General features: G+C 38.4%; 1 protein-coding gene across 2 annotated transcripts in view; it reads left to right on the top strand.

Moving 5' to 3' along the window:
• The first annotated feature begins 593 nt into the window (after positions 1–593).
• Positions 594–25846, top strand: part of pld5 (phospholipase D family, member 5) — a 46137-nt gene continuing 20884 nt past the window's right edge. The window contains exons 1-2 of one of the 2 annotated variants that reach the window (XM_056267019.1): positions 594–1000; positions 24065–24201. In XM_056267019.1, coding sequence (XP_056122994.1) covers positions 842–1000; positions 24065–24201 — 296 coding nt within the window. In that variant the 5' untranslated portion in view covers positions 594–841. Of the gene's footprint in view, positions 1001–16676; positions 17208–24064; positions 24202–25846 lie in introns of those variants that run through there. The other variant, XM_056267020.1, reaches the window with a different exon arrangement.

Below are 25846 nucleotides of genomic sequence, written 5' to 3'. Positions count from 1 at the left end.
TGAGAAGTGCTATCAAATTTCATATTTTAAATGTCTTCTTTACATTCACAGGACAAGAACAATTGGTCGTTGCCGCGTCTTCCAATAGATTGGTGGTCTAGTTCATCTGTTTATATTGACAGACTTATGGTTAATCTCAACATGGCTCCTGCTTATATTATGAGTTTCATCAGTATTGCATTGACATATTGCTTATCTCCAGGATCATAATGGATTGAAGTACTTCAGACAAAAGCGGCGCGATGCAAACGAGGAAATATGAGGCAATCAAAAGCAATCACGACCGCTTCCTCCGCTGTAGAGTTTTATTACAAAATCATTTCCTCTCATCACCCAATAATACAGCTGGGTATTTGTTTTTTTTGAAAGAGCGTGCAGCGTGCAGGCAAACGGCTGTGAACTTCTGGGTAATGTCAAATGAATACTTTATTGAGTTTGCCCGCAGCCCTTCTGAGTTAACAAGCACTGATGTGTGCTTGTGTGAGTGTGTTGGACTCTGGCAGTCATGCATCAGAGCACCACAAACACACTCAGCTGAGGGGAGGGTTCCAGGTGCAGAATGTGGGGTCTTTGCATCCACTCCCACTTTCTTAGTCACTGTGCCCACTCAGACTTTGCCAGCCCCTCCCAGCAGGGCAGGGAGACCCCTTTTTTTTTTTTTTTTTGCTAATGTTTGGATGAAATCCAAAGAAACCAGGCACTCTGCAAGACACGGCTCAGTCTAGCACAGACTCCAACAGTGCTTGCTGCTAGGACTGGCTTACAGGCTTTCCCTCGGGGACTGAACTGTGGATGAACGTCTCTTGGAGATTAAGTATTGGATACTTGGTGAGTTGGAAACATGCAAGACAGGAGGATTGTTTCTGAGGGTCCAGGGCTGAAGCCTCCGGCCGAAATGGGGTTCTTCTCTGCACCTCTCGCCCGGCCGGGTGCCAGCGCCGCCCAGCAGCTGGACTACTCCGCCATGATCTGGCTCAAAAGAAGGGATAGGATGGAACGGGTAAGCCTGACCTTTTCTGCTCAGCACTGAAACCATCCACCTGTAACCATGAAGGCACAGCACACACTGCAGAACAGGGTGGAGAGGGCAGGTCTGTGTGTCTGTGAACAGGTTGCATCATGTTTTTTGACTAACACTGTACAATTGCAATCCGGTCATTAACATTTTCAGACTGTTTTAAGGTTATCTAAAGCATTTGAGGCTATGTCAGAAGCAGTTTTAAGTTTCTTATTGAAGATGAGCTGAGAGAACATGTCCGTGTTCAGACTGTGGTGATGCAGCCTGTAACATGAGTGATCAATCATCAATCTCACTAGACTCTCTAGAGTCTCAAGAACATTAATCTCTCTAAGATGTTGTGGAGACTCTAGAGTATAGTGAGATTTATCTGTAATATATATATATATATATATATATATATACAGAAAACAAATGTAAAAGATTATATGATCAGTAAGTCATGACAACATGTTTTTGCATTACTTTAACTCATCAAAAAGTTTTTTTTTTTAATAAGTTATACAAGATTCAACTCATTTTTAAAGCCAGTTTAATGTAATTTAAGTTTAAATGACTTTTACAAAAATGTAAGGCAGCAACTTTTTTTTACAGGTGAAAAATAACGACTAACATGCATATTGATCCAAATATATCATTATTTAAATATGTAATAATTGTAAATTATTGTAGTTATAATTGTAAATTATTGTATTGTATTTTTTTAAGTTTTGCATTTTAATAGTTTAGTTCTAGACAAATCAAGAATATGCAAGTCAAAAGATCTGAAAGATAATATCATGAAAGATCTAAAAGATGATCATAATTGCAATTAAGATTGAATGATTCCAGTTATATGAATAATGGAATTGTCTGAAGTGTAACCTAACTCATGGAATTATAAATATATATTCCAAAAACTACGAATTGTATTAATTATAAAATGAATTAACATGCAAAACAATATGCCATTGGTGATCTTCTTTCAAGTACACATTTCTTTTCTGCAACAATTGAATGAATAGAAAGCGTTTGTAACATTATGCACTACCGTTCAAAAGTTTGGGTTCAGTGTGTTTTTTTTCTTTGCAAAGAATTTAAAGAAATGAATACTTTTATTCAGCAAGAATGCGTTAAATTGATCAAAAGCGACAGCAAAGACATTTGTAATGTCACAGAAACTTTCTCTGTCAGATAAATGTTGTTCTTTTGATCTTTATATTCATAAAAGAATCCTGAAAAAAAAAACACACAACTGTTTTCAACACTAATAATACTACATGTTTCTTGAGTAGCAAATCAGCATATTAGAATGATTTCTGAAGGATCATGTGCACTGAAGACTAATAATCATAAATAATAATAATAATAAACTGCTGAAAATTCAGCTTTGATCACAGGAATAAATTACTTTTTAAAATATATGCAAATAGAAAACATTTCAAATAAAATGTAACATTGTAATGTAAAAATATTTCACAATATTACTGTTTTTGCTATATTAAAGAGGTTTTCACCAGGTTAGCTTGAGTCACACTTGTTCAGAGAAAGGATGCCCGACACAGAATGTCCTGTACTTTTCTTTAGTATTCACCATAAGCAATGCCACATTGTTGCCAATTTGCTGGGACTCTGGGCACTCAATGTCCTGAACTTGAATTAGTTTGCTGCGGGAACCAGATGTCCTAATATTGGCTATTCCCAATTTTTTTTGCCTTGCAATTGCTTCTAATTTATCCCAGAGGACGCTGTTTGGACTTTGCTTTGGGGCGGTGCCTAAAGCGGCATCTGCTTGGACAGTCTGAGAAGAGAAGAAGAGAGTGCGGGATTGGGAGAACAGATACAACAGGAAATGACTTGCAATTCATGGCTGTCAGCTTTTACAAAAACACTTCCAGCCCTTTACTCAAACTACTTAGATCACAACCCACATTAACTCCAGTGATTTCTGCCACTTTATTCGGTAATTAGATTGTATCATCCCTAAATTACTTCTGGGATTTTTCCTTCGGGGGTTAATCGTTCCCCACCCATTTTACAAATCCAGGCAGAAACAGCTAGAAATTTTAATTTTTCAGATTCTTTGTTTGTAGCCAGCCAAGTTGTTGTTTACCATTCCAATAAGAATTGAAGAAAAAAAAAAAAACCCTGACTAACCATTTTGTTAATGAGCTCTGAGAATTTATTTGTGGTGAGAGCTGCAGAGCTGCTTACAGTGTGTGTGTGTGTGTGTGTGTGTGTGTGTGTGTGTGTGTTTGATTGCTATTAATTATTTATTAATTCTGACCATTTAACATTCAGTTAGAACAAATGTCATACATGTTGATAGATGAAAAAGCCATTTAATAAATGTGCTGAATTGCGATTTAGTGCCACCTTCAAGATGAAAATGTGGGTACATGTGTACCATTTTGGTATCCTCATTTTACAACATCTCAAATTTACGATGTCAAAATATTATACTTTTCTCTGATCTTGTAAGCAAAATAAGTATTAATGTTTTATTGTTCTTTATATTTAATTATATTTATTAAATGTTTAAAACATTATGCATTTGCAAAAAAATACGCAGGACCACTATCGTCAAATACGATTGACAATTAGCATACAGTTTGGATTGGCGGTATGGTTCTGTTCTGGGCGAGAGCAGCAATAACCCGCCTTAGGGTAAACAGAACAGAACCAACATGAATGTATGCATATCATTAATTCAAGATTTTAAAGTACAACATAATTCGAGAATTTATTCTGATTCAAGGGGAATCAGAAGTCCAAATCCTGACTGACGAGAGGAGGAGCTGGGGATGGAGGAGGGTAATTAGCTCCTGAGAAACGCGATAGCTGCTGATAATACTGAAGGGGCTTATATATGTATACAGTGATAGGCGTCGTATTCCTATAGGTGGACGTGGATCAGCCGAGAGTCAGCTAATGTGAGCTTGACTATCTGACCTGTGAGAACTGACCCTACGCTTAATATTTATTACTGTAATGAGGATCTAAAATCATTGAGAACTGCTATTAAAATTTTAACTTTATTAAGGCTTAGAATTTAAAAAAACTGCCTTCATTTTCTTTATGCAAAAAGCATATTTTTTTTTTACTTTTAAATTTGGGGTGAAGTGTGGCCTGAACATCAAGCGTAGCTTATGGCGTTATTATCCTATCAAATGTCGAGAGCGCATTATTGTAGCGCGAAAGTACATTAATATTATGCGCGAGCGTGAATCTCTCTGCTCGCGCGCGGAATATGATATGCCGAGCGCGAATCTCTCTGCTCGCGTGCGGAATATGATATGCCAAGCGCGAATCTCTCTGCTCGCGCGCGGGAACTGGGCGCGCGCTCTCAGATACACTTCTCTAGTAAGAATTCTCTCTCTGGGCTGAGTGAGCTCGCTGCCTCGCTCAGAGAATATGCCTGCACTTAAAACGTGTTCAGTGCAATCGCGAATTGCTCCTCTTCCCCAGCTAACAATTTTAGGTTATAAGAACGTTTTCATAACGTTCCCATTAAGTTATAAAAACGTTATTTCTGAATGTTCTAGGGAATTTCAAAAAGTCCAGTTTTTTAGACGTTGTATTAACGTTATTTCTTGGTTATAAGAAAGTTCAATTCTCCCGTTATGTAAACGTTGTATTAATGTTATTTCCTGGTTATAATAACGTTAGAACGTTCAATTCTCCCTTTATATAAACGTTGTATTAACGTTCTTGTTTGGTTATAAGAACGTTATTCAAACGTTCAATTCTCCCATTATATAAACCTTCTCTTAATGTTTTTCTAAGATAATGAAAAACGTTTCATTCAATAAAAAAACATTAAGAAATGTTTTAATAATTATTAAAACCTTTCTTAATGTTTTTTATATAACAAGGTAGCCTATATAATAGGCCTAGCCTATATGAAGAACCTAAAATTAAAAAAAAATACCCATGAATCATGTCTATAATATGTGTAATGTAGTCCACTGAAGTCGAGTTGAATTGAACCGAAGTAGGCCTATAGTTTATTCCAGTAAACCGATTTGGGTTGAAGTGACCATATGAAATTAACATGAACATAAACTTGGACTAAACATAGAATCACCAACAATGGTACAGGGAACAAAGCTAGACAAGAGACAATGGGAACACAAGGACAAGGATTATGACCAAAAACAACCAATGACATTCACAAGTTAAAGTTCATTTAATTTATATAGCTCATTTTTACAACAATTTCCAAGTTTATGTTCATGTTAATTTCATATGGTCACTTCAACCCAAATCGGTTTATTGGAATAAACTATAGGCCTACTTGGGTTCAATTCAACTCGACTTCATTGGACTACATTAGGCTACACATATTATAGACATGATTCATGGGTCTTTTTTATTTATTTTTGTCTTAATTTTAAAATCTGAAAGTTCTTGTTTTAGGTTCTTCATATAGGCCTATTATATAGGCTACCTTGTTATGAATTAAACGTTTTTCATTATCTTAGAAAAACATTAAGAGAACGTTTATATAATGGGAGAATTGAACGTTTGAATAACTTCTTATAACCAAGCAAGAACGTTAATACAACGTTTATATAAAGGGAGTATTGAACGTTCTAACGTTATTATAACCAGGAAATAACATTAGTACAACGTTTACATAACGGGAGAATTGAACTGTCTTATAACCAAGAAATAACGTTAATACAACGTCTAAAAAACTGGACTTTTTGAAATTCCCTAGAACATTCAGAAATAACGTTTTTATAACTTAATGGGAACATTATGAAACCGTTCTTATAACCTAAAATTGTTAGCTGGGGAAGAGGAGCAATTCGCAATTGCACTGAACACGTTTTAAGTGCAGGCATATTCTCTGAGCGAGGCAGCGAGCTCACTCAGCCCAGAGAGAGAATTCTTACTAGAGAAGTGTATCTGAGAGCGCGCGCCCAGTTCCCGCGCGCGAGCAGAGAGATTCGCGCTTGGCATATCATATTCCGCACGCGAGCAGAGAGATTCACGCTCGGCACATCATATTCCGCGCGTGAGCAGAGAGATTCACGCTCGCGCATAATATTAATGTACTTTCGCGCTACAATAATGCGCTCTCGACATTTGATAGGATAATAACGCCATATTGCGTCAGTTCTGACAGGTCACGTTAGTCAAGCTCGCATTAGCTGACTCTCAGCTGATCCACGTCTACCTATAGGAATACGACGCCACTGTATACATATATAAGCTCCTTCAGTATTATCAGCAGCTATCGTGTTTCTCAGGAGCTATGGCATTCTCTGTGCTATGGCATTCTATGGCTCTCGTCAGTATGGCATTATGATTCCCCTTGAATCAGAATAAATTCTCGAATTATGTTGTACTTTAAAATCTTGAATTAATGAAATCTGCAATACATTCATGTTGGTTCTGTTCTGTTTACCCTAAGGAGGGTTATTGCTGCTCTCTCTGCTCTTATCCATGCATGGATGCGCAGGGAGTTCTCGCCCAGAACAGAACCTATACCGCCAATCCAAACTAATGATCAATCGTATTTGACGATAGTGGTCCTGACAGAAATGTTTTTGTGAGATTGACATATCTGGATGAAGCTCCCAGTCTGCAGAAAGCCAGCATTTCTTCATGTTCTCTGTTATGTGTAGTGTAGCAGGTAGTCTCATTTGGCTTGCTGGGTCTCTCTCTATCACTCCATGTCTTTCTCTTTCCCGGTGAAACAAGCCGTGTGCTGTGCTCTGCCTTCCCCGATAAGAACTGATGGCCTTCTCTGCTCTGCCACTGTTCTGTGTTTCTCTCATACATATAAATCATGCTACCTGCCAAATCTTTGACTTCTCCTTCAACCTTAAAACTCAATTATATAACTAGGCCACTATACCTGTAAATTTAGCACATACTGTATATGCCTATTGTAAAAGTGTAGTGCTTGATCAAAGCAGAGGTTTGATTCCTGGCTCTAGATCTTTCTGTTTAAATGAGCTCTGTTTAGCCTTTAGGTTCAGACTGAAGTCTTTGAGATAAAGCTTTGTTTTAAGTATTCTGCTCAGGAGCTACATCTTGTCCTTACACAGCCTGACACACACACACGCACACAAACCCAAACACACACACACACGCACGCACGCACGCACACACACACAAGTGTTGTGTTTTCATGTTTTATGGGGTCTCTCCACACTCTAAAAAGAGATGTGTTAAAAATGACACATGTTGTGTCAGTTTTAACACATGTATAGTGAGTGTGTTTAGGGACAACACATGTTGTGTCAAATTGAACACAATAAGTGTGCAAGTCATTTAACACACAAATTGTGTCAGGTAATTACATACTCAGATGTCATTTTAAAAATAAATACGAAAGGGGCAGATGTGAAAATATGAACCATTTAATCAATGGTCGAGTACAGAATGCATGTGCACACAAAGTACAAGACAATGTTTCAAGCTCAATGACTGGACAGACTCACTGTAATGTACATCGCTCAATTATTCACGCTTCAACCCCTAATTGATAATGCTGCTTTTGAGAAAAGTTCATGAAGAGATAACAGTTAACCGAGTTTGCCCTTTGAATTAAATTAAAATGTGTTATTCCTCTTACACAGAAGTGTGTTGAAACCTTTTACACATTACAGTTTTTCTCAGTCGCTTTGGTACATTTCTCGAATCATCCTCGACATTTGCAAAACAGTAAGTGCATTTCTCAAAACAATTCGTACAAGTAGCAAAACACCATGGATTGCCTGCAAAAGCCAGTCTCTTCCTCAAAATCCTAGTTCATCTCTCAAAAGTAAATATCTTTGTCAACGAACATGTCAGTGCCATCAAGTGACAAGTCCTTGTTTCATTACGGATAAGTCAAATTGCTCAGTCATGTTGTCAATATAACAGTGTACTCTGGAGGGATGTTCTGATGTAAACTATGGATCAAGTTTTGATGACAATTATTGTAAATTGTAGGTTACACACCTTAGTGTATGTGGGAGTTTGATTGCAAGAGACTTGACAAGATTCACATTTACGCTTTTACTGTTTGTACTGTAATTTGTTGACAGATCATGTCATTGCAATACAGAAAGGAAAAAAACAGCACTGCATAGCACAAGAAAAAAAAGTAGAAATGTGAACAGGACAGATTTAGATCAGGTTGAATGGAAATGTATATAAATATGCTTGACATATTATGACAACTTGTTCAACAATTTTGAATGTAAAGACTTATGCTATGAACTAATGCCTAAATGTTGTGGGGGGTGAGACTATTCAACAGAGCCCCATTATACTGTAATACATTTTGATCAACATGACATAAGCAATTGATAATGTAAGAAACAGCAGATAATTGTACATAATCATTTGCATGGATGTACCAAAGCATTTGCAACTTGTTTTAAAGAAATGAGAAACTGCTTTTTTGATGTGCACAAGTGAGACAATGATGAGAAGATTGAACAGGTAGTTTTGAGAATTTCAATTCTGATCTGAGAAATGTACCAAAGCGACTGAGAAAAACTGTCAACTCATAAATGACAAAAGAATTACTGGATTCTAAACAACAAAGAAATGCCACAGTTTATCAAGACCTGGAAGCAGATAGGAGGGGGAGAGGGGCCAGAAACACCTCATGCTCCCAAATATAAGGGGCTTTCCTTGCCATTAATGCTTGGATAACATGCCTACGTCTCCTGCGATTAAAAATAATGGCTAGTGCGGTGGCTGAGATATAGCCTATACGTAAACCTAACACAGTTGCCATGATTTTTGGAATGACTTATCGATAGAGGAAAAAATTATAGTTTATCCGCATAATATCGGTTAATGGAAACGCCATCATTTTGCAATCGTTTTTTTTATCAACATTTCGAAAATATAGCAAAAGTTTTGCGCAAATCTGAAATGGAAACCAAGTAGAAAACACATGCAATTTGTATATAACAAATATTTCCATGGTGAAAAAAACATTAAACATTTTGACCAGTGTGGCTCACATGATGACAAAAAAACTGTAAGTCATGAGAATCATTTGTTAGAGTGATTTTACTAAAGGTGTTCATAAAATGAAGCAACATGAAATAGCTATATAATATATGCAATTTATAATAATAATGGGTAGATTACTTACAAATGGTAGTCAGTTACTGATTGCAAATTACATGACGATAGATAGATAGATAGATAGATAGATAGATAGATAGATAGATAGATAGATAGATAGATAGATAGATAGATAGATAGATAGATAGATAGATAGATAGATAGATAGATAGATAGATAGATAGATAGATAGATAGATAGATAGATAGATAGATAGATGGATAGAAGTTTATAATAAGAGTTATAATTAAAGCAAAAACCAATGAAACCTTAGTGATTAATGTGTGCCAAAAATATATTCCATTATATGGTTCTTAAAAACAAAAAGCTGGAAACACTTTATTTCGATAGTCCACTTAGACATTCTACTAACTATAAGTAACTTTGCAACTACATGTCAACTAACTGTCATTATAGTATTAGTAGACTGTCCAATTAATATTTGCTAACACTTTATTGTCTTGGTCCCCCAATAGATATTCTACTGGCTATAAGTAACTTGGCAGTCAACTTGAACCCTAACACCTAACCATAACTTAACAGTCTACTGACAGTCTACTACAGTCTACTAATACAGATAATAATATAATAGATAATACTCTAATGAGAGTTAGTTGACATGTAGTTGCAAAGTTACTTATAGTTAGTAGAATGTCTAAAGTGGACTATCGAAATAAAGTGGAACCAAAGCTTTTCCAGAAAGACAGAAAAAGAAAAGAATAGATATTCCAGCCTGTGATGCAATAAACGTACCAAATAACCCAAGCAAAGCTTTCCAGACGTTTTTTTATAAAATAATGAGACCTTGTTCAGTGGGGCCTGTTTTTTCAATACATGCACAGTCATTTTGCGAGTCTCTCATGTGGAACCCCCCATTTATATAAATTTTTGCACATTCTAGATCTTCCTGTCCTGTGCAACTTACAGGGTGAATTCTGCCCTTTTATCAAAGTCAGCCTGACTGTGTGCTGTTCGCCGAGGTTTAAAGTGTGACATCCTGCAGAGAGAAACACAGCATACACACTGACGTGACCCTCAGTATGAGTGACGCCCACACACTCACTGACCTTAAAGCACACAGATGCACAGCGGGGATGAATGAGTCAGGAATATGAACAGGAGTGTTTCTGACATGATCCAGAAATGGCCCTTGTGAAAAAATCAAAGTTAATGTACATATTGATTAATAATGCATGGATGCGTGTGTTATTGTAGTTCGTGTATCGGGTTCCTGGTCACTTCGTATCATGCAGTGGAAGCTCTCATCACACGGACAGTGAGGTCAGTCACTGGATCAGGGAGAACGTCCTAATGAGTCTTACGGGAGAAAGATTGTCTCAGTTCTGTTCCCTAATGATGCTCTTCTGCCAGAGGTGTTGCTGTATACTTCAGCTCCGAGCTTTTGTCCTACATAAATTCTAAGGATGCTGAGGATGTGACCTGCCTGGATTCTGACAGCTGCTTTCACTGGCAAAGATGGAGTTATCTTATAAATTGTCTCTGTTGAGAAAACTAGATAATGGTGTGATGGTGGTTAAAGCTCAGGGCTGTTAATTGGATTGTTGCTCAACGCAAGGGGTGGACTATCCCTGTAACCACAGACTACATTATTTCAGAATTTTCTTCGCTGATTTTTGGGTTGAAAATCAGTGAAATTCTGCTGTATGGAATACGGATGTATGAAAGTATAAGGGAATTAGAAAAAAAAAAAGTAATCTGTACGGTCTCATTTTAGGATTTTGATTAATAATATGGCATGTCGGTTAAAGGAAGTTCCTGCATCGTGCAAATTATTTATTATTATTATTATCAACATCCATTCATCTTTTGTTGTGACTGAAAATGCTATAGAAACATTTTTATATACTGTATATGTGTGTGTGTGTGTGTGTGTGTGTGTGCGTGTGTGTGTGTGTGTGTTTATAGGCATTATAGCCTGTATGTATATATATATATATATATATATATATATATATATATATATATATATATATATATATACACATATTATTTGTGTTTCATAATATATACACAGTATGTAGCTACTGTATTTGTGTGCGTTTGTTCCAGACAAATGTTGCGCCAGTAGGTGCCACATGTCTTGATGAGTAAGATTGAATCATCTATTCCACCGATTCGTTCAAAAGCGCAGATTCATTTATGAACTGAACAAGTGAATCATTCGCAAAATGCGCGACGGTTCTGACTTTGTTGTTGTTTTAACGGCGTTTTCAAAGCACGAATTACCACCTTCTTCTTTTAGTTATATTTATATTATATGATAGATAGATAGTTTGATGGACAGACAGGTAGATAGACAGACAGAGAGATGGACAGTTCATTAACTTAACAGTTGCAAGTTGCACTAAGCGACTATCTTGATGAGATTAATGCCGCGTTCCAGGCAACCTGTAACCCGTGTTTTTTCAACTCGTAACTGGGAGTACGTCGATCTAGTACGAGTTCACGGGTGGGAAGTCACGGGTTTGACTGCCGTTCCAGTGCACTTTCACGGGTATAAGGTTGGAAAAACACGGGTTACAGGTTGCCTGGAACGATGTACTCCCAGTTACGAGTTGGAAAAACACGGGTTACAGGTTGCCTGGAACGCGGCATAAATCCTCCATTCAAATGATTCTTTCAAAAGCGCTGATTCCTTCAGGAACTGAACAAGTGAAACTGAATTATGTGGTTTTGCAATTATTTTTTTTCAAGTATTTGTGTTTTAAAAGCGTTTTCAAAGTACGAATTACCACCTTCTTCTTCTTGCAAGTAAGTATCAGATTCATCGTGTTTTGAATTCAGAGCTGCTACAGGCGACACATCTCCAAACCACACTTACCTCACTAATTGCATTTTATAAGCCAGAAACAACTAGCTACATACTGTGCAAGGAGTTGAATTTATTTTTTTTACTCGTCTTCCACACTATTGGAATGCCTTTAAATTGTCTTTAGGCTATTTGGGGGCTTTTCCGAAAATATTGTTTAATTTGATTAGTTGCATTTAAGTCAATTAATTTGATTAGCCTACATTTTGACAGATCTTTAGAAATGTGTGGATCTTTCTGCTAGGTTTTAAACTGTAGAGAAACGAGATTGTTTTGTGTAGTATTTAATGCAGTGCCAAGGCCTAAAATAAGTTTTCCTCTTGGCCATAAGGGTCCTCTGTCAGAGAAGGACAGTCAAGTTTCTATTATATATTACATCATGTCTGCGCCACCTCTCCCTGGAGAAATGACTCACCTATATTGTCTGGGCCATCAGCCTCATTTTTTTCTCTCTCTCAGTTTTTTATTCAGTAGGCCTATATTTTTACATTTTCTGAAGACATTGAGTGCTCTTAGCCTGTGCAAAACTCTTCACCATCAAAGTGTTGGTGGTGGTTGCCAAGCTTGTGCTATGCAGTTGCTAAGGTGTTCTGGGTGGTTTCTAGGGAGTTGCTAAGTGTTTGCTTAATGTTCCAAGTCAAATGAATTTCAGATTTCTAGATAGGGCTTGGCCATCAGTATATGGGATTTGTTTTTATCATTCATGTCCATTTCATAAATGTTGTAGGACGTGTTCCATGTTAAATTTTAATACTTAGGGTAGAGGGTTTGTTAAAATCCCTTACACTAATAAGTACACTATAAATAAATGTTCTAAAAGCGTTTTTTGAAGGGGTTAGGAACCTTTCAGTGAGCAGTCTTTAAAGGCCCACTGAAGTGCCTTGAAACGTGCAGCTTTATTCAGTGTGTTGACGTAATTTCCCCTGAAACGGGAAGACAAGACGGGACATCGAGCAGCTCCTCCCCTTTTTTAAGCGTTTCGCTTATATTGCAGCTCGGCCGGAGTCGTTGAGCTTGGCAAAGCCGCATTTGACAGCTTATGACAGCCACAGTGTAATAGATTCCCCTTTTAGATTTTATATGAAACTGTTACTAAAGCAAAACAGTGAACATAATCATGCTGAGGATGTGTAGTTTGAATAGTGTGTAATTTATGTTGGCTCTTCTACTCGTCAGTGCTGTTTCTAATGCTGAGTCTGTCTAACCGTTTCTCCTCCTAATCTCCTCCATATCACTTTAAAATACAGCATTCTGTGTAGAATACAAACGGCTCCGATTTTGTGGTTTGCGTCGGCTCACGCATATGATCCACTCTGTGCTGTCGTGTCTCTGCGCGCTGTGGCGGTTCACGTGACACTAACGTAAAACCAGACTTCATGCCCCAGTGGAAAGCATATTTACACTGTCTGAATCATTCCCTATCCCCTATTTAGTGCACTATGTTATGGAAGCTTGTTTCCGCCACAGAATGAAAAATAAAAAAAGGTAATTGCGACTTTTTATCTCACAATTGTGAGTTTACATCTCACAATTCTGACTTTATTTCTCAGAATTGCGTGATATAAAATCGCAATTGCGTGTTATAAAGTCAGAATCGCGAGATATAAAGTCAGAATTTATTGATATAAAGTCGCAATTGCAGGTTATAAAGTCAGAATTGTGTGATATAAAGTCGCAATTGCGTGTTATAAAGTCAGAATCGCGAGATATAAAGTCAGAATTTATTGATATAAAGTCGCAATTGCAGGTTATAAAGTCAGAATTGTGTGATATAAAGTCGCTATTGCGTGTTGTAAAGTCAGAATTGCGTGAAATAAAGTCGCAATTGCGTGTTATAAAGTCAGAATTGCGAGATATAAAGTCAGAATTGATTGATATAAAGTCGCAATTGCGTGTTATAAAGTCAGAATTGCGTGATATAAAGTCGAAATATGCGTGTTGTAAAGTCAGAATTGTGAGAAACTATTCTGAGGGGAAAAAAGTTAGTCTTTTTTCCCCCTTAGAATTGGCCTGATAACTCGCAATTGTGAGTTTATATCTCACAATTCTAAGAAAAGATGTCAGAATTTCGAGATATAAACTCGCAATTATGTGTTATAAAGTCAGAATTGCGAGATGTAAACTCGCAATTGTGAGAAAAAAAGTCTGAATTGTGAGATAAAAAGTCGCAATTCTGTCTTTTTTTCTCGCAATTGCGACTTTATTTCTCAGAATTGCGACTTTATTTCTCATAATTGCGACTTTATATCTCGCAATTGCGACTTTATTTCTCAGAATTGCGACTTTATATCTCACAATTGCGACTTTATTTCTCGCAATTGCGACTTTATATCTCACAATTGCGAATTTATTTCTCACAATTCTGACTTCATATCTCGCAATTGTGAGATTAAAAGTCGCAATTATTATTATTATTTTTTTATTCAGTGGCGGAAACAAGCTTCCATACTATGTGCCATTCACCAGAAAATAGTATTTGTGTGAACAAGTGACCGTTTTCAGCCGCAGCTTCAGCGTCTATTTATAAAGCGTCTAAATTGTAGGGGGGCGGTAGATTCTAGAGAGCATTTGATTGGACAGGAAAAACCTCTGAGAAGATGAAGTGCAGAGTGATGTCATCAAAATCATTGATCCATATTGGCGGAAGTGAGAGACTGTAAGTTTTGATGCTTATATCTTCTAAATGCGAAACATATTCATACTAAAGGTTAAAATGTTTTTTTTTTTTTTTCATGGGGACTACGATTTTTTTTTTTTAATAATCTAAAAAACCCTTTTCCGCTATATTGTATCTTTCGTGGAATGGAAAGGTTCCATGGACGTTAAAAAGTTCTTTATGGAGCCATGGATTGAATGACATATGGTAATAGAGATGCAAACACACTCTCCTTTTCTTTTTCCCTCTCCTTTCCTTTTTCCCTTCTTTGGCATCCAATCAGCAACACTCAACACTTCTACACAATGCCTTACTCTCCCTATTAAAATTCACTTTTTGAATCATAACAAACACTGTACTTCTGCGCTCTACTGTATGTACAGTAAGTGCAGCTGCTGTGCAGTGATGGAGTGCTTGGCGTTTTGAGGTGAGGGGCTCAGCTGTAACTAATGAACGTCATGCTGACATTGACCTCTATTCAGACAGGCAGGTTCATTCCCGTTTCGTTTTGCTCTCGTTATCCTTCACTGAAAAGTTATGCAACGGATGTCCCAAAACACAGGTGCATATATCTCCTGTCCAACGTCCTGCCAGTTCTCCTCAATGTATCACTGCTGTAAGCGCGATCAAGTCTTGTGGTCTATCAACATCGTGTTTATTCAGATGGCTTTTGCTGACTCTAAAGTGGTCAAGAAGGGGAATTAGTTGCTTTTAAATACGCTTACTCAACAAACTCCACTCTGTAATCACAGGACTGAGAAGAGTGCGCATTAAGCAATGATACAAATCCCAGTGAAGGAGGTCGTCTGTGTCTCATGAGTATAGGCAGTAATTAACAGAGCATAAGTGAGGTGAGATTCAGCAGGAGTCTCCCGCTGTAAGCAGCATCTGCTCCATTCCTTTGCTATAGTGTGCCAGGAACATCTGACGAGTGATTCCTGAGAAAACTCACTTGTCCTTTTTGCATCATGTGAGCCGACCGACCAACTACCCTATTGAAAAATCCAGCATAACCATGCACGCATGAATTCCATGGTGGTCCAGGCTGGTTTATGCTTGTTAGAACTGGTATAGTGCTGGTCTAGCTGGTGGACCAGCATAGTCAAGCTTTTCTCAAACAAAACTATAAGCTGCTTTAGCTGGTCCAACAGCAATCCCGCTTCCTATGGTGTCCCGGCATGCAAAATACAATTATGTATAATTTTAATGTTATTAAATTAGAATAATAATTATATAATATATTATGCTGGATTATATATATATACAGTATGTTACAGTGTGTTCAGTGGGGATATCTGTTTTAATGACCCTACAAGTTCGATCAAATTATCAAAATATGAAGAAATATTTAAAATAAAATAAAAATTATGAAGGAAGAACAAAAGACTAAACTTGAGGATGGTATTTATCTGTCAAAATTATTTGGCAAAAAAGTCAAACTACAGCTAAAGCTTTTATTTTATATGCAAAATAAGCACAACAAAAACTACTTAAAATGACAAAAGCACATAAGTTAAAATAAAATAAAGCTAGTTAAAAATATTAATAAATAAATACTATACTAATATATAGATAATAGTAAAAAATAACACTTTCTGCTTAAATGAGACAATTTTTTAATTATAGAGTAAGAATGTAAAGCTATAAAAAGAATTGTGAATAACATAGTTCAGATAATATGATCTTAGATGAGTTCCCGTTGAAATCATTGACTTTTGATCTCAGAAAATCTGAGCACAGTTTGAGACATTGTTGAGATCTCATCTGAAAGTAAAGCAAACGTGAGAGTGAAACCGTGCACTGGAGTTCGCTCAAATCAGTGCGAAGCAAAAGTCTCCATTTGCTTTCCATTAAATGTAATTGGCTGTCTAAGAGAAGACAGATATTAAAGAGATCTCCTCTGGGGGTTTTCTTTCCTATAAGGGAATTCGGTTATTAAGATTCTCAGATTGCCTGAGTCTCATACCGGTGACTCTAATAAACAACTTACTTGATAGATTAGTTCACGAGCCGACCAGCCAGTTGTAGCAATGCTGAATTATTTATAGGGAACGTGTCAAGCTCATTTATGCTTGCGCTGAACTTTCCCTCTGCCGTGCTGGAAGGAAAAGAGACAATACCTTAGAGATGCTTGGAGTCAGAAGGTTGTGTTTTATAACATGTCTTTTTTTTTATCTGGTCTTTCTTCTGCTGATGCCAAATCCATTTGCACTCTGCCAGGAGAGTTTTGCTTCACAGGGCAGGTGAGAAAGATGCAGAAGGGAGGGGGATTGTTCTGTGTTAGCCCAGCATTGGATGTTTCGAGAGAGGGAGTGGACCGTGCCTTTCTCTCTCCTCCTCTCGCTTTCTCTGTCTCCATCACTATGGAGTTGAGGCGAGGAAACTACACAGCCAGTGGAAGCATGCATGAGCTCAGGGTGCTAAAACAAAAGGCACACTATCTATCACCCGCTAGATCATTCCGGGAACCTGCACTTCCATTACAGTGATGAGCGTAAGAGAGAGGCTGAGCAGGACATGTTACCAAGGAGACTACAATGATGAAATGCACTAGCGTCTCGTTTTCCATGTTTCCTGAAGTCTGAAGAAACTTAAATGCTGTTATGCCAGGCTCTGCCACTCAGGAGAACGTCATGAAGGTGAGGGTTAACTTTTTCTTCAGGTTCTTAAAACCCCATCAGAATTTTCCTGTAGAAAGTGTCTGCGTTTAAATTGAAATTTGATTATATTTTGTTCAACTCTCCCCTAAAGAAGAGGGGAATATATATATATACACACATACACAATCAATTGCCAAAGAGCATAATGGCAAAAAATATTCTTATTATAATCTGCTAATCTTACTATGTATCTGGTAATTATGAGTAATTGGGTATTTTTTTTATTAATTTATATTAGGGCTGTCAAATGATTAATCGTGATTAATCACATCCAAAATAAAAGTTTTTTTTTACATAATATATGTGGGTGCACTGTGTATAATTATTTTATATATATAAATACACACACATGCTTGTATATATTTAAGAAATATTTTCATGTATATACTGTATATAGATTTATATATAATTTATATTATATATAAATATTTTATATATAAATAATATTTTTTTTCTTAAATATACATGCATGTGTGTGTATTTATATATATACAAAATAATTATACACAGTGCACCCACATATATTATATAAAAAAAAAATATTTTGGATGTGATTAATCGTGATTAATCATTTGACAGCCCTAATTTTATATATATATATATATATATATATATATATATATATATATATATATATATATATATATATATATATATATATATACATACACATACACACCCCACATTGAGATATTTGTGTTAATTTTTTTTGGGGGGGGGGGGGGGGGATAATATGCTTAATTTTTATGAAAATAGTGGCTCAATGCAGAATGCAAAAATAGTAATATAATAATAGTTAATATAATGTAATATAATATAATGTGAGATATGATGACCTGGACATTTATTAAGTTGGACTATGATGCTATTTTCTTCTAGATCTGCTGAACAGCAGAAACAAACTTTGTTGCATTATTTTCCTGTTATCTCTGTAAAGCTGCATTGAAACAATCTGTTTTGTAAAAAGCGCTATATAAATAAAGGTGACTTGACTTATTAGTAAGAATTACCGATATAAAAATTATTTTATGATTCGCAAATACAGCATGGTTTACAGTAGTCTGACTAAGCTGCATGTCAGGCATTTTTGATTGTATGTCAGAACGCTTAACTCGGCAAGGCTGAACTCTGAAAAGTAACAGATAAGGTTGGAAGGAGAAGCACATCGTCGTGTCACTCAAAAGCGTCAGCACAGAAAGCTCAGTGCAAACACAGCATTCATTTGACAGGATTTCCCTTCAGGCAGAGAAAGTCTGTTTACAGACAACTTTAATCCTTCCATCGCCACCGGCAAGACAAAGATTTCCTTTTTATTACAGTGGCAGAAATCTGACATATCTTTTGATTACTGCTGGATTTGCTCTTAGCTTCTAGAAGAAGAAAAAAAATACTGAAACACTAATTGACTCCTGATTGATTTAATTTCAAAATTTCACATTCTCTTATAGGGTCTGAGAGATCCCAAGACCTTTTGAATGGCACTTTAGTGTTAGGTAAACGTGATATCAACAAGTACAACATGTTCCTGGACAACTCTATCTCACGACTAATTCGTACGAGTGAGTATGAGGTGGCTAATTCTTTTTGTCTTTTGTCTAAACCGATCGGGATCAGGGGTAGGTCATTCGTACGAATTAGGCAACTCGTAAAATATGTATGATTTAGCAAAAAACGCACAAATTTGTATGAGTGAGGTCCTACGAGTGAGGTTGTATGAATTCGTAGGAATTAGCCACCTCGTAAAATTCGTACGAATTGCGGTGAGATCGGGTTGTTGATCCTGGAACAACATTCCAATCAACCAATCAAATTTGAGGGACAAGTTTACAGTTCATGTCAAGTTTAAGCTTACAACCAGGGTTAGGTGCTTCGACTTCAGTGTTATACACACAGTATTTCCAACGCTATCTCACGACCAATTCGTACAAATTCGTACGAGTGATTAAAAGGTGGCTAATTCGTACTAATTCATACGACCTCACTCGTACGAATTTGTACGATTTGTCTAAACCCACGTGATGGGTAGGTTTAGGGGCGGGGTCAGGGGTAGGTCATTCATACGAATTCATACAAATTTGGTAACTCGTAAAATATGTACGAATTAGCAAAAATCGTACGAATTTGTACGAGCGAGGTCGTATGAATTAGTATGAATTAGCCACCTCGTAAAATTCGTAAGAATTGCCGTGAGATCAGGCTGGTATTTCACCTCTGATTTTAGGGATAACATATAGGGGTATAGCCTGGTTAAAACCAGACCATTCTCAGTTGTAACTGAGTTATGGTCTGGCAAATTGTCATAGACAAATCATTTCCAGAGGGGCGTCACCAACTGACGTCGCGGATAGACCTAAAACCAATCAGAGCGATGAAGGAGATGACGTATGCAGAGCGGCGGAGAATCTCCGAGTGTTGTTCTTTGCTCGGTTTTTAACAAAAAGGAAACGTTCAAATCGCTTAAAACAGACGCGATAGCTGATTCGAACGAGCGATGTTCGACGGCGGCATCCATCTTTGTAATGTAGGCTACAAAATCTGCTTCAAAATCCCAGCGCTGTCGTCATCGTGTAAAGCCCGCCCCAACGTTTCTGATTGGTGCCTCGATTTCGGCGGATTGGAAATGAGCTTGAATTGAGCTCTTTGCCAGACTAACTTTCAGAGCAAATCTAAATTTGCCGGAAGATCTGAACTGGTATGAACCAATAGGGGTAGGTTTAGGGGAAGGGATATGGTTAGGACAAATTTTTTGGACAGGAACATGTCTTACTTGGCAAAATCACATTTTCATGTTTTTCCCAGTGTTTCTGATATGATTTTAAACCAAACTTGATATTCAAACGTCCTTTGAGATCAAATAAAAAGGATACAGCTTCAATAACATCTCAAATGTCACAAATATTTTGTAACCGCAAAGTACCAACATTTGGATCTGTGGGAATCCAAACATAAAGTAAAGTCAATCATGACGGTACATGAGTGTGTAAGGGTAAAGAAAGCGACACTAATTGACCAAATCCGCTTTGATGGCAAGAAGGTTAATACTTTGCAGTAATCTGCACGCTTTGAGGTGGTGTACTCCCTGCTTTTTAATTAAACTTCACTTTGCATGTCTCCTTCAGAGGAAAACCATATGATGTATATGTCACTCAGCAGACAGCTGTAAAGACGGTATACTCTGATGGAGGCCAGCAGATGGGAAGGGAGACAATCTCTCTCGGGGGAGAAATGTTCAGTGAAGGGCTGCGCTAAGCAAACATCTAGTGTGCACTTTTTTTTGGAGGGGAAATTAAAAGTTCTGTGTTCATTACAGCAGTGGTTCTCAAATAGCATTGCTTCAGAACCCATATTTTACAGTTCTTTATTGTACAAAAGTAAACAATAAAAGTCCTTAATACACTGAAATAATTCTTTATATAAATTATTTATATAAGTGAATATGCCACAAAACAGTCATTTTCAGTCAAATTCGACATTTCAAATCCGGGAACTGCAGGAATAGATGTAGATTACCGATTCATAATCTCCATCTGCTGTTTCACCAGTAGATGGTGCAAGCGGATGTTGACGAAGTCTAGAGCAACAGTTAGAGAGTCATTCATTTCATTTAAAGGTGCAGTGTGTGATTTTTAGCGACATCTAGCGGTTCGGTTGCGAGTTTGCACTAAGGGCTCAGCACTGCTCACCCCTCCCTTCCGAAGAAGCTACGGTGGCTAAAACGGGACAAACATATTGTCGTCTGGAGACAGCAGAGAATAGCCAGAGTAAGCCAAGAGTGTGTAACATTGTCACTGTTTCTGTACCACAGTCCATTATAAACCACATCATGGATAAAGTTTACAAAGCCATAGTCAGGTGAGGATCAAGGGTCTTAATATATAATATAATAATAGTAATCAGCTGATTGTCTCACAAACGTAACCAGCACATTTCTCCCCACATAGCAAACCCATAATACAGCGAGGGAGAAGAACCACATGAAACTATATATGTTTTCTAACAGGGTAGTAAAAGTTTAGCTGGCTAAATATGAGCTGTTACTGGCTGAGCTGGTTAAAGCGTAAAGCCTTGTTTAAACTCGACGCGTCCGCATGATATGAGCCCAAAGGTGCGCGCGGCAAAAATGACATGATTGTAACAGCGCGCGCGCCTCCGCATCCCTTAGACACCATTTACTACACACAATAGTCATTTTTCTCTGATTTTGAAAACTCTTGTCTAATTCTAAGGTAATAATAACATTACGGTTTATTAACCCTCTGGGGACGGATTGGGCGGTACCGCCCAAAATGGCATACTTTTACAAATGTGTAATTATCTTAAAAACTATTAATGATAGAGAGATGCGGTCTTTTTTACCGTCTTCCTCAGATTCCGCTGAAAACAGTGATATCCGGCTTGTACATATACACACTTCCTTGTTGCGCAATACCACTATGTAAAAGGCCAATGAAATCGATGTTGTTTGGCAGATTCCGCGAACAACAACCAATTGAAAAATAAGAGGAAGGTTACCATGACCTTTCTAGCAAATCAAAGGACTCTGTAGCCTTGCAAGGGGTGGTACTATATAGTTAGTGATATGACGCAAACAGCGTTGAATGGAGAGAAGGAGAGAGAGCGAACGGAGGCTTACGGAGCGGATTATCAGAGATTTATATGAGAGAGAGAGACAGAACAATTATAATATATATATATATATATATATATATATACATACAATTATAGCATTATTTATTGTTTTAGTACTTTTATGATGGCAAGCAGTAAACGATTTACGGTGGAACAAGCTCTGGAACAATTACTGGAGAGTGACGAGGAGAAAGCATTGCTTAGAAATTTCTAAGCATTCCTAAGAAAAAGGCCTGGGACTATTTGTAAATAAAGTTACATTTTTCATTGTTCTTTACACATTTTATTTAACAATTACACATGTCTGTCAACCAAAGGCTTTGACAAATATATTTTTTGTTCAAAAACTGTTCACTATTTTTGTGTGATAAATGAGAAAAATCTAATTTCCGTTTATGAAATTCTCCAGTTTATAGTACATTTTTCACTCATACTTCCTTTATAAACACATTACATGCATGCTTATGTTATCTTAGGGTCTTCTGAATCCATAGATACCAAACACATAGTGATCCATCTCCATTACATATGGTTTATAAGCCCAAATGTAAAAATAGAGAAAACGGACCAAAAAGGGCTTAGTCCCCAGAGGGTTAAGTAAGTTCTTTATACACCTTTGAAAACATAGTTATGGATGTCATATTGCATTTCTGTTAATAGATACTCAAAATTATTACACATTGCACCTTTAATGAAAAAAAAATCAGATTCAGAAATGGAGCAAGCGGGAAGTATTTGTGATGATTATCAGAGCCGGTATATACAAAGAAAAGCTGATAAAGACGCAAAAGCTGTGTTTATGTTTAATTCAATGTCCCCCCGGCTACTTTACCTGTGTATGCTACATGTAAGCAGCTTTCTCTACCGCGAACGAGATTATAACGTTATTCACCGATGCTGATGTACAGATCAAACATTAAATCTGAGGTAGACATATATTATATTGGATGTTTAGTTTCCTTAACTTTATATCGCGGCGCTGTGCTGCAGTACTAGGGTTTCCCTCAATATGTCATACTCCAGGATTCCCCTGGAGCCTTAAAAACAGATAATTTCAGACAAAGGGTCAGAATGAGGGTTGAAAATAATTTTAAATAATTTGTCCACCTATATATTAGATTTTGTGCAAAAAAAATTTAATTAAAATTATAAGTAAACCTCAAGGAACATTAAAATACGTCATGACCCCTTCAATACTTTGAATTTTTCATGATACTCTTTTCCAAGATTCTTTGATGAATATATTTATTTGAAACTGAAATCTTTTGTAACATTATAAATGTTTTTACTGTCACGTTTGATCAATTTAATGCGCCCTTGTTCAATAAAAGTATTATTTTCTTATTAATAAAAAAAATACTGACCCTAAACTTTTGAATGATAATGTATATTGCTGTTATTTATACATATATTATTGTTCTTTCCCTGCCGTACATGACCATCAGCAACCCACCAGATGAGAACTACCGCGTTACAGCACACCACGTTTTATCCATTGACCACATCAATATTAATAGACACTTTCTTCGGTTTCATGCTGATGCTTGTTTACAGCAGTGGTTTGGAGAGAATGCTCCGTAGCGAGCCGAGAACACTCACGAACATTAATACCTTAAGACCTTAGAAAAATCTACCAAGCATACAAGAAAAGCTCTCTCTTTTTTCTTTTCTTTTTTTAAAAGCCATCCTTCTGTATAATACAATTCAGGAGGAAATTTGACAGATGTTCTCTATCATTCTCTCTCAGTCATAAAATTAAATTATAACTGGATCCAGATTCCAGAGAAGTAGAATTTTGAATAGGCCTAACATAAATCTTGACCCTGCAAATTTGAACTGTCACTATCTGGAATCAGAAACCCATTATAATAACTTAAATAAGTCAAGTCAAGGCAATGTTATGCTAACGGAGTGTCTTTTCACACCAATTGCAGATAGTCCGCATTGTTGGCAGAGGATTACACTAACTCTACCCACCAATGCCTGGTTGAAAGACATGCCAGGCAAAATTACAAAAGAAACCCATCTGATAACAGTAGCAGTGGTGTAAAGAATAAAGTGGGTGGCATTATCTTTTGGCATGACCAACCCAAGTTTTGGCATGATGACCAACCCAACCCAAGCTTTTTGAATTTAGTGTGCCTTATCATAATCCTTATATCTCAAAGATGTGACTGGCCGGCCTTCTCTCTGTATCTCTTCTACAGTCCCAGCAGAGGTGTATTGCTGTGTTTGCACTGGTTTGCTGCTTTGCTGTCCTGGTCGCTTTAATTTTCTCTGCTGTGGACGTCTGGGGAGAGGATGAGGATGGTGTCACTGAGGAGAACTGCAGCAAAGATTGTCGGTAAGAAGCAGTCCTTATAGATCATACCCTGATTGTTATTTGCTATACAGTACACGCAGTAAATAAAAGACCCAAAAAGCCTACACAATGGAGCACCACATATTCAGCTCTGCTTTGTACCTTCAGCCAACATGAGCTAGTTAATTGCATCTTGGCAGTGTATCTGTCACGACACACACACGGGAAACAGGGGTTAGATCCAATCGCAGTATTTTAATGGGGTAATCCGTACTCACAACAGTCCAGGCAAGGGTCAAAATCCATATAAGCAATCCAAAACACAAGAAACAGGCAAGAACACAGAACTCGGAAGTGGTGTAACATAATACAAGGACTCCGTAACAAACACTAAACAAGCAGGGTATATATACACAGAACAAGACAATCATGATGATGGGGAATAGGCTGAGTGCAATGATCAGTGATAAGGAACAGCTGAGTGCAATGATGAGACAAAGGATCGTGGGGAATGTAGTTCATAATGTGAATGACACCGTGAGAACGAGGACCTCTAGTGGACACCAGGAACATAACCAGACACTGTGACATAACCTCCCCTCTACGGAGCGGCTACCAGACGCTCCAAGACCATACAAACAAACAAGAGTCCAGGTGGGAGGTGAAGCGGTGGAGGATCAGGGGGAGGGATGGGGGGCCAGGTCCATGAAGGGGAACCAGAACAGGAGGTGATGGCTCAACCGGCGGCCAAGGCAAGACAGACAGTCTATCAGGCGGCCAGGGCGGAGACGATCCCTCGGGCGGCCAGGGCGGAGACGATCCCTCGGGCGGCCAGGGCGGAGACGATCCCTCGGGCGGCCAGGGCGGAGACGATCCCTCGGGCGGCCAGGGCGGAGACGATCCCTCGGGCGGCCAGGTCGGTGAAGACTCTTCGGGCGGCCAGGGCGGTGAAGACCCCTCGGGCGGCCAGGGCGGAGACGATCCCTCGGGCGGCCAGGGCGGTGAAGACCCTTCGGGCGGCCAGGGCGGTGAAGACCCCTCGGGCGGCCAGGGCGGTGAAGACCCCTCGGGCGGCCAGGGCGGTGAAGACCCTTCGGGCGGCCAGGGCGGTGAAGACCCCTCGGGCGGCCAGGGCGGTGAAGACCCTTCGGGCGGCCAGGGCGGTGAAGACCCCTCGGGCGGCCAGGGCGGCGAAGACCCTTCGGGCGGCCAGGCCGGCGAAGACCCCTCGGGCGGCCAGGGCGGCGAAGACCCTTCGGGCGGCCGTGGCGGGGACACCGGCTCAGGAACAGACACCGGCTCGGGAACAGACACCGGCTCGGGAACAGACACTAGAACAAAAACAGTCACAAACACAGACACAAACACAGACACAAAAACTGGGTCCGGAACCGACATGAACTCCGGCTCCGGAACAGTCACTGGCTCTGCCTCCGGCTCAGGAACGGGCACCGGCTCTGCCTCCGGCTCAGGAACGGGCACCGGCTCAAGAACAGGCTCCGATCCTGGAACGGCAGACCCTGGCATGTCCAGGATCCGAGCCAGACGCTCTAGGTAATCCATCATAGCCTTGGCGGCCACACAAATGGGCATATCCTGATCAATCCCTGGCTGGGCAGACGTGACGTGAACAGTCTCTGGCTGGGCAGACGTGACGTGAACAGTCTCTGGCTGGGCAGACGTGACG

Source organism: Rhinichthys klamathensis, unplaced genomic scaffold (assembly GCF_029890125.1).
Source record: "Rhinichthys klamathensis goyatoka isolate OS25496 unplaced genomic scaffold, OSU_Roscu_1.1 h1tg000254l_1, whole genome shotgun sequence".
NCBI lineage: Eukaryota > Metazoa > Chordata > Actinopteri > Cypriniformes > Leuciscidae > Rhinichthys > Rhinichthys klamathensis.
This window is presented reverse-complemented; position numbering and strand designations above follow the sequence as displayed.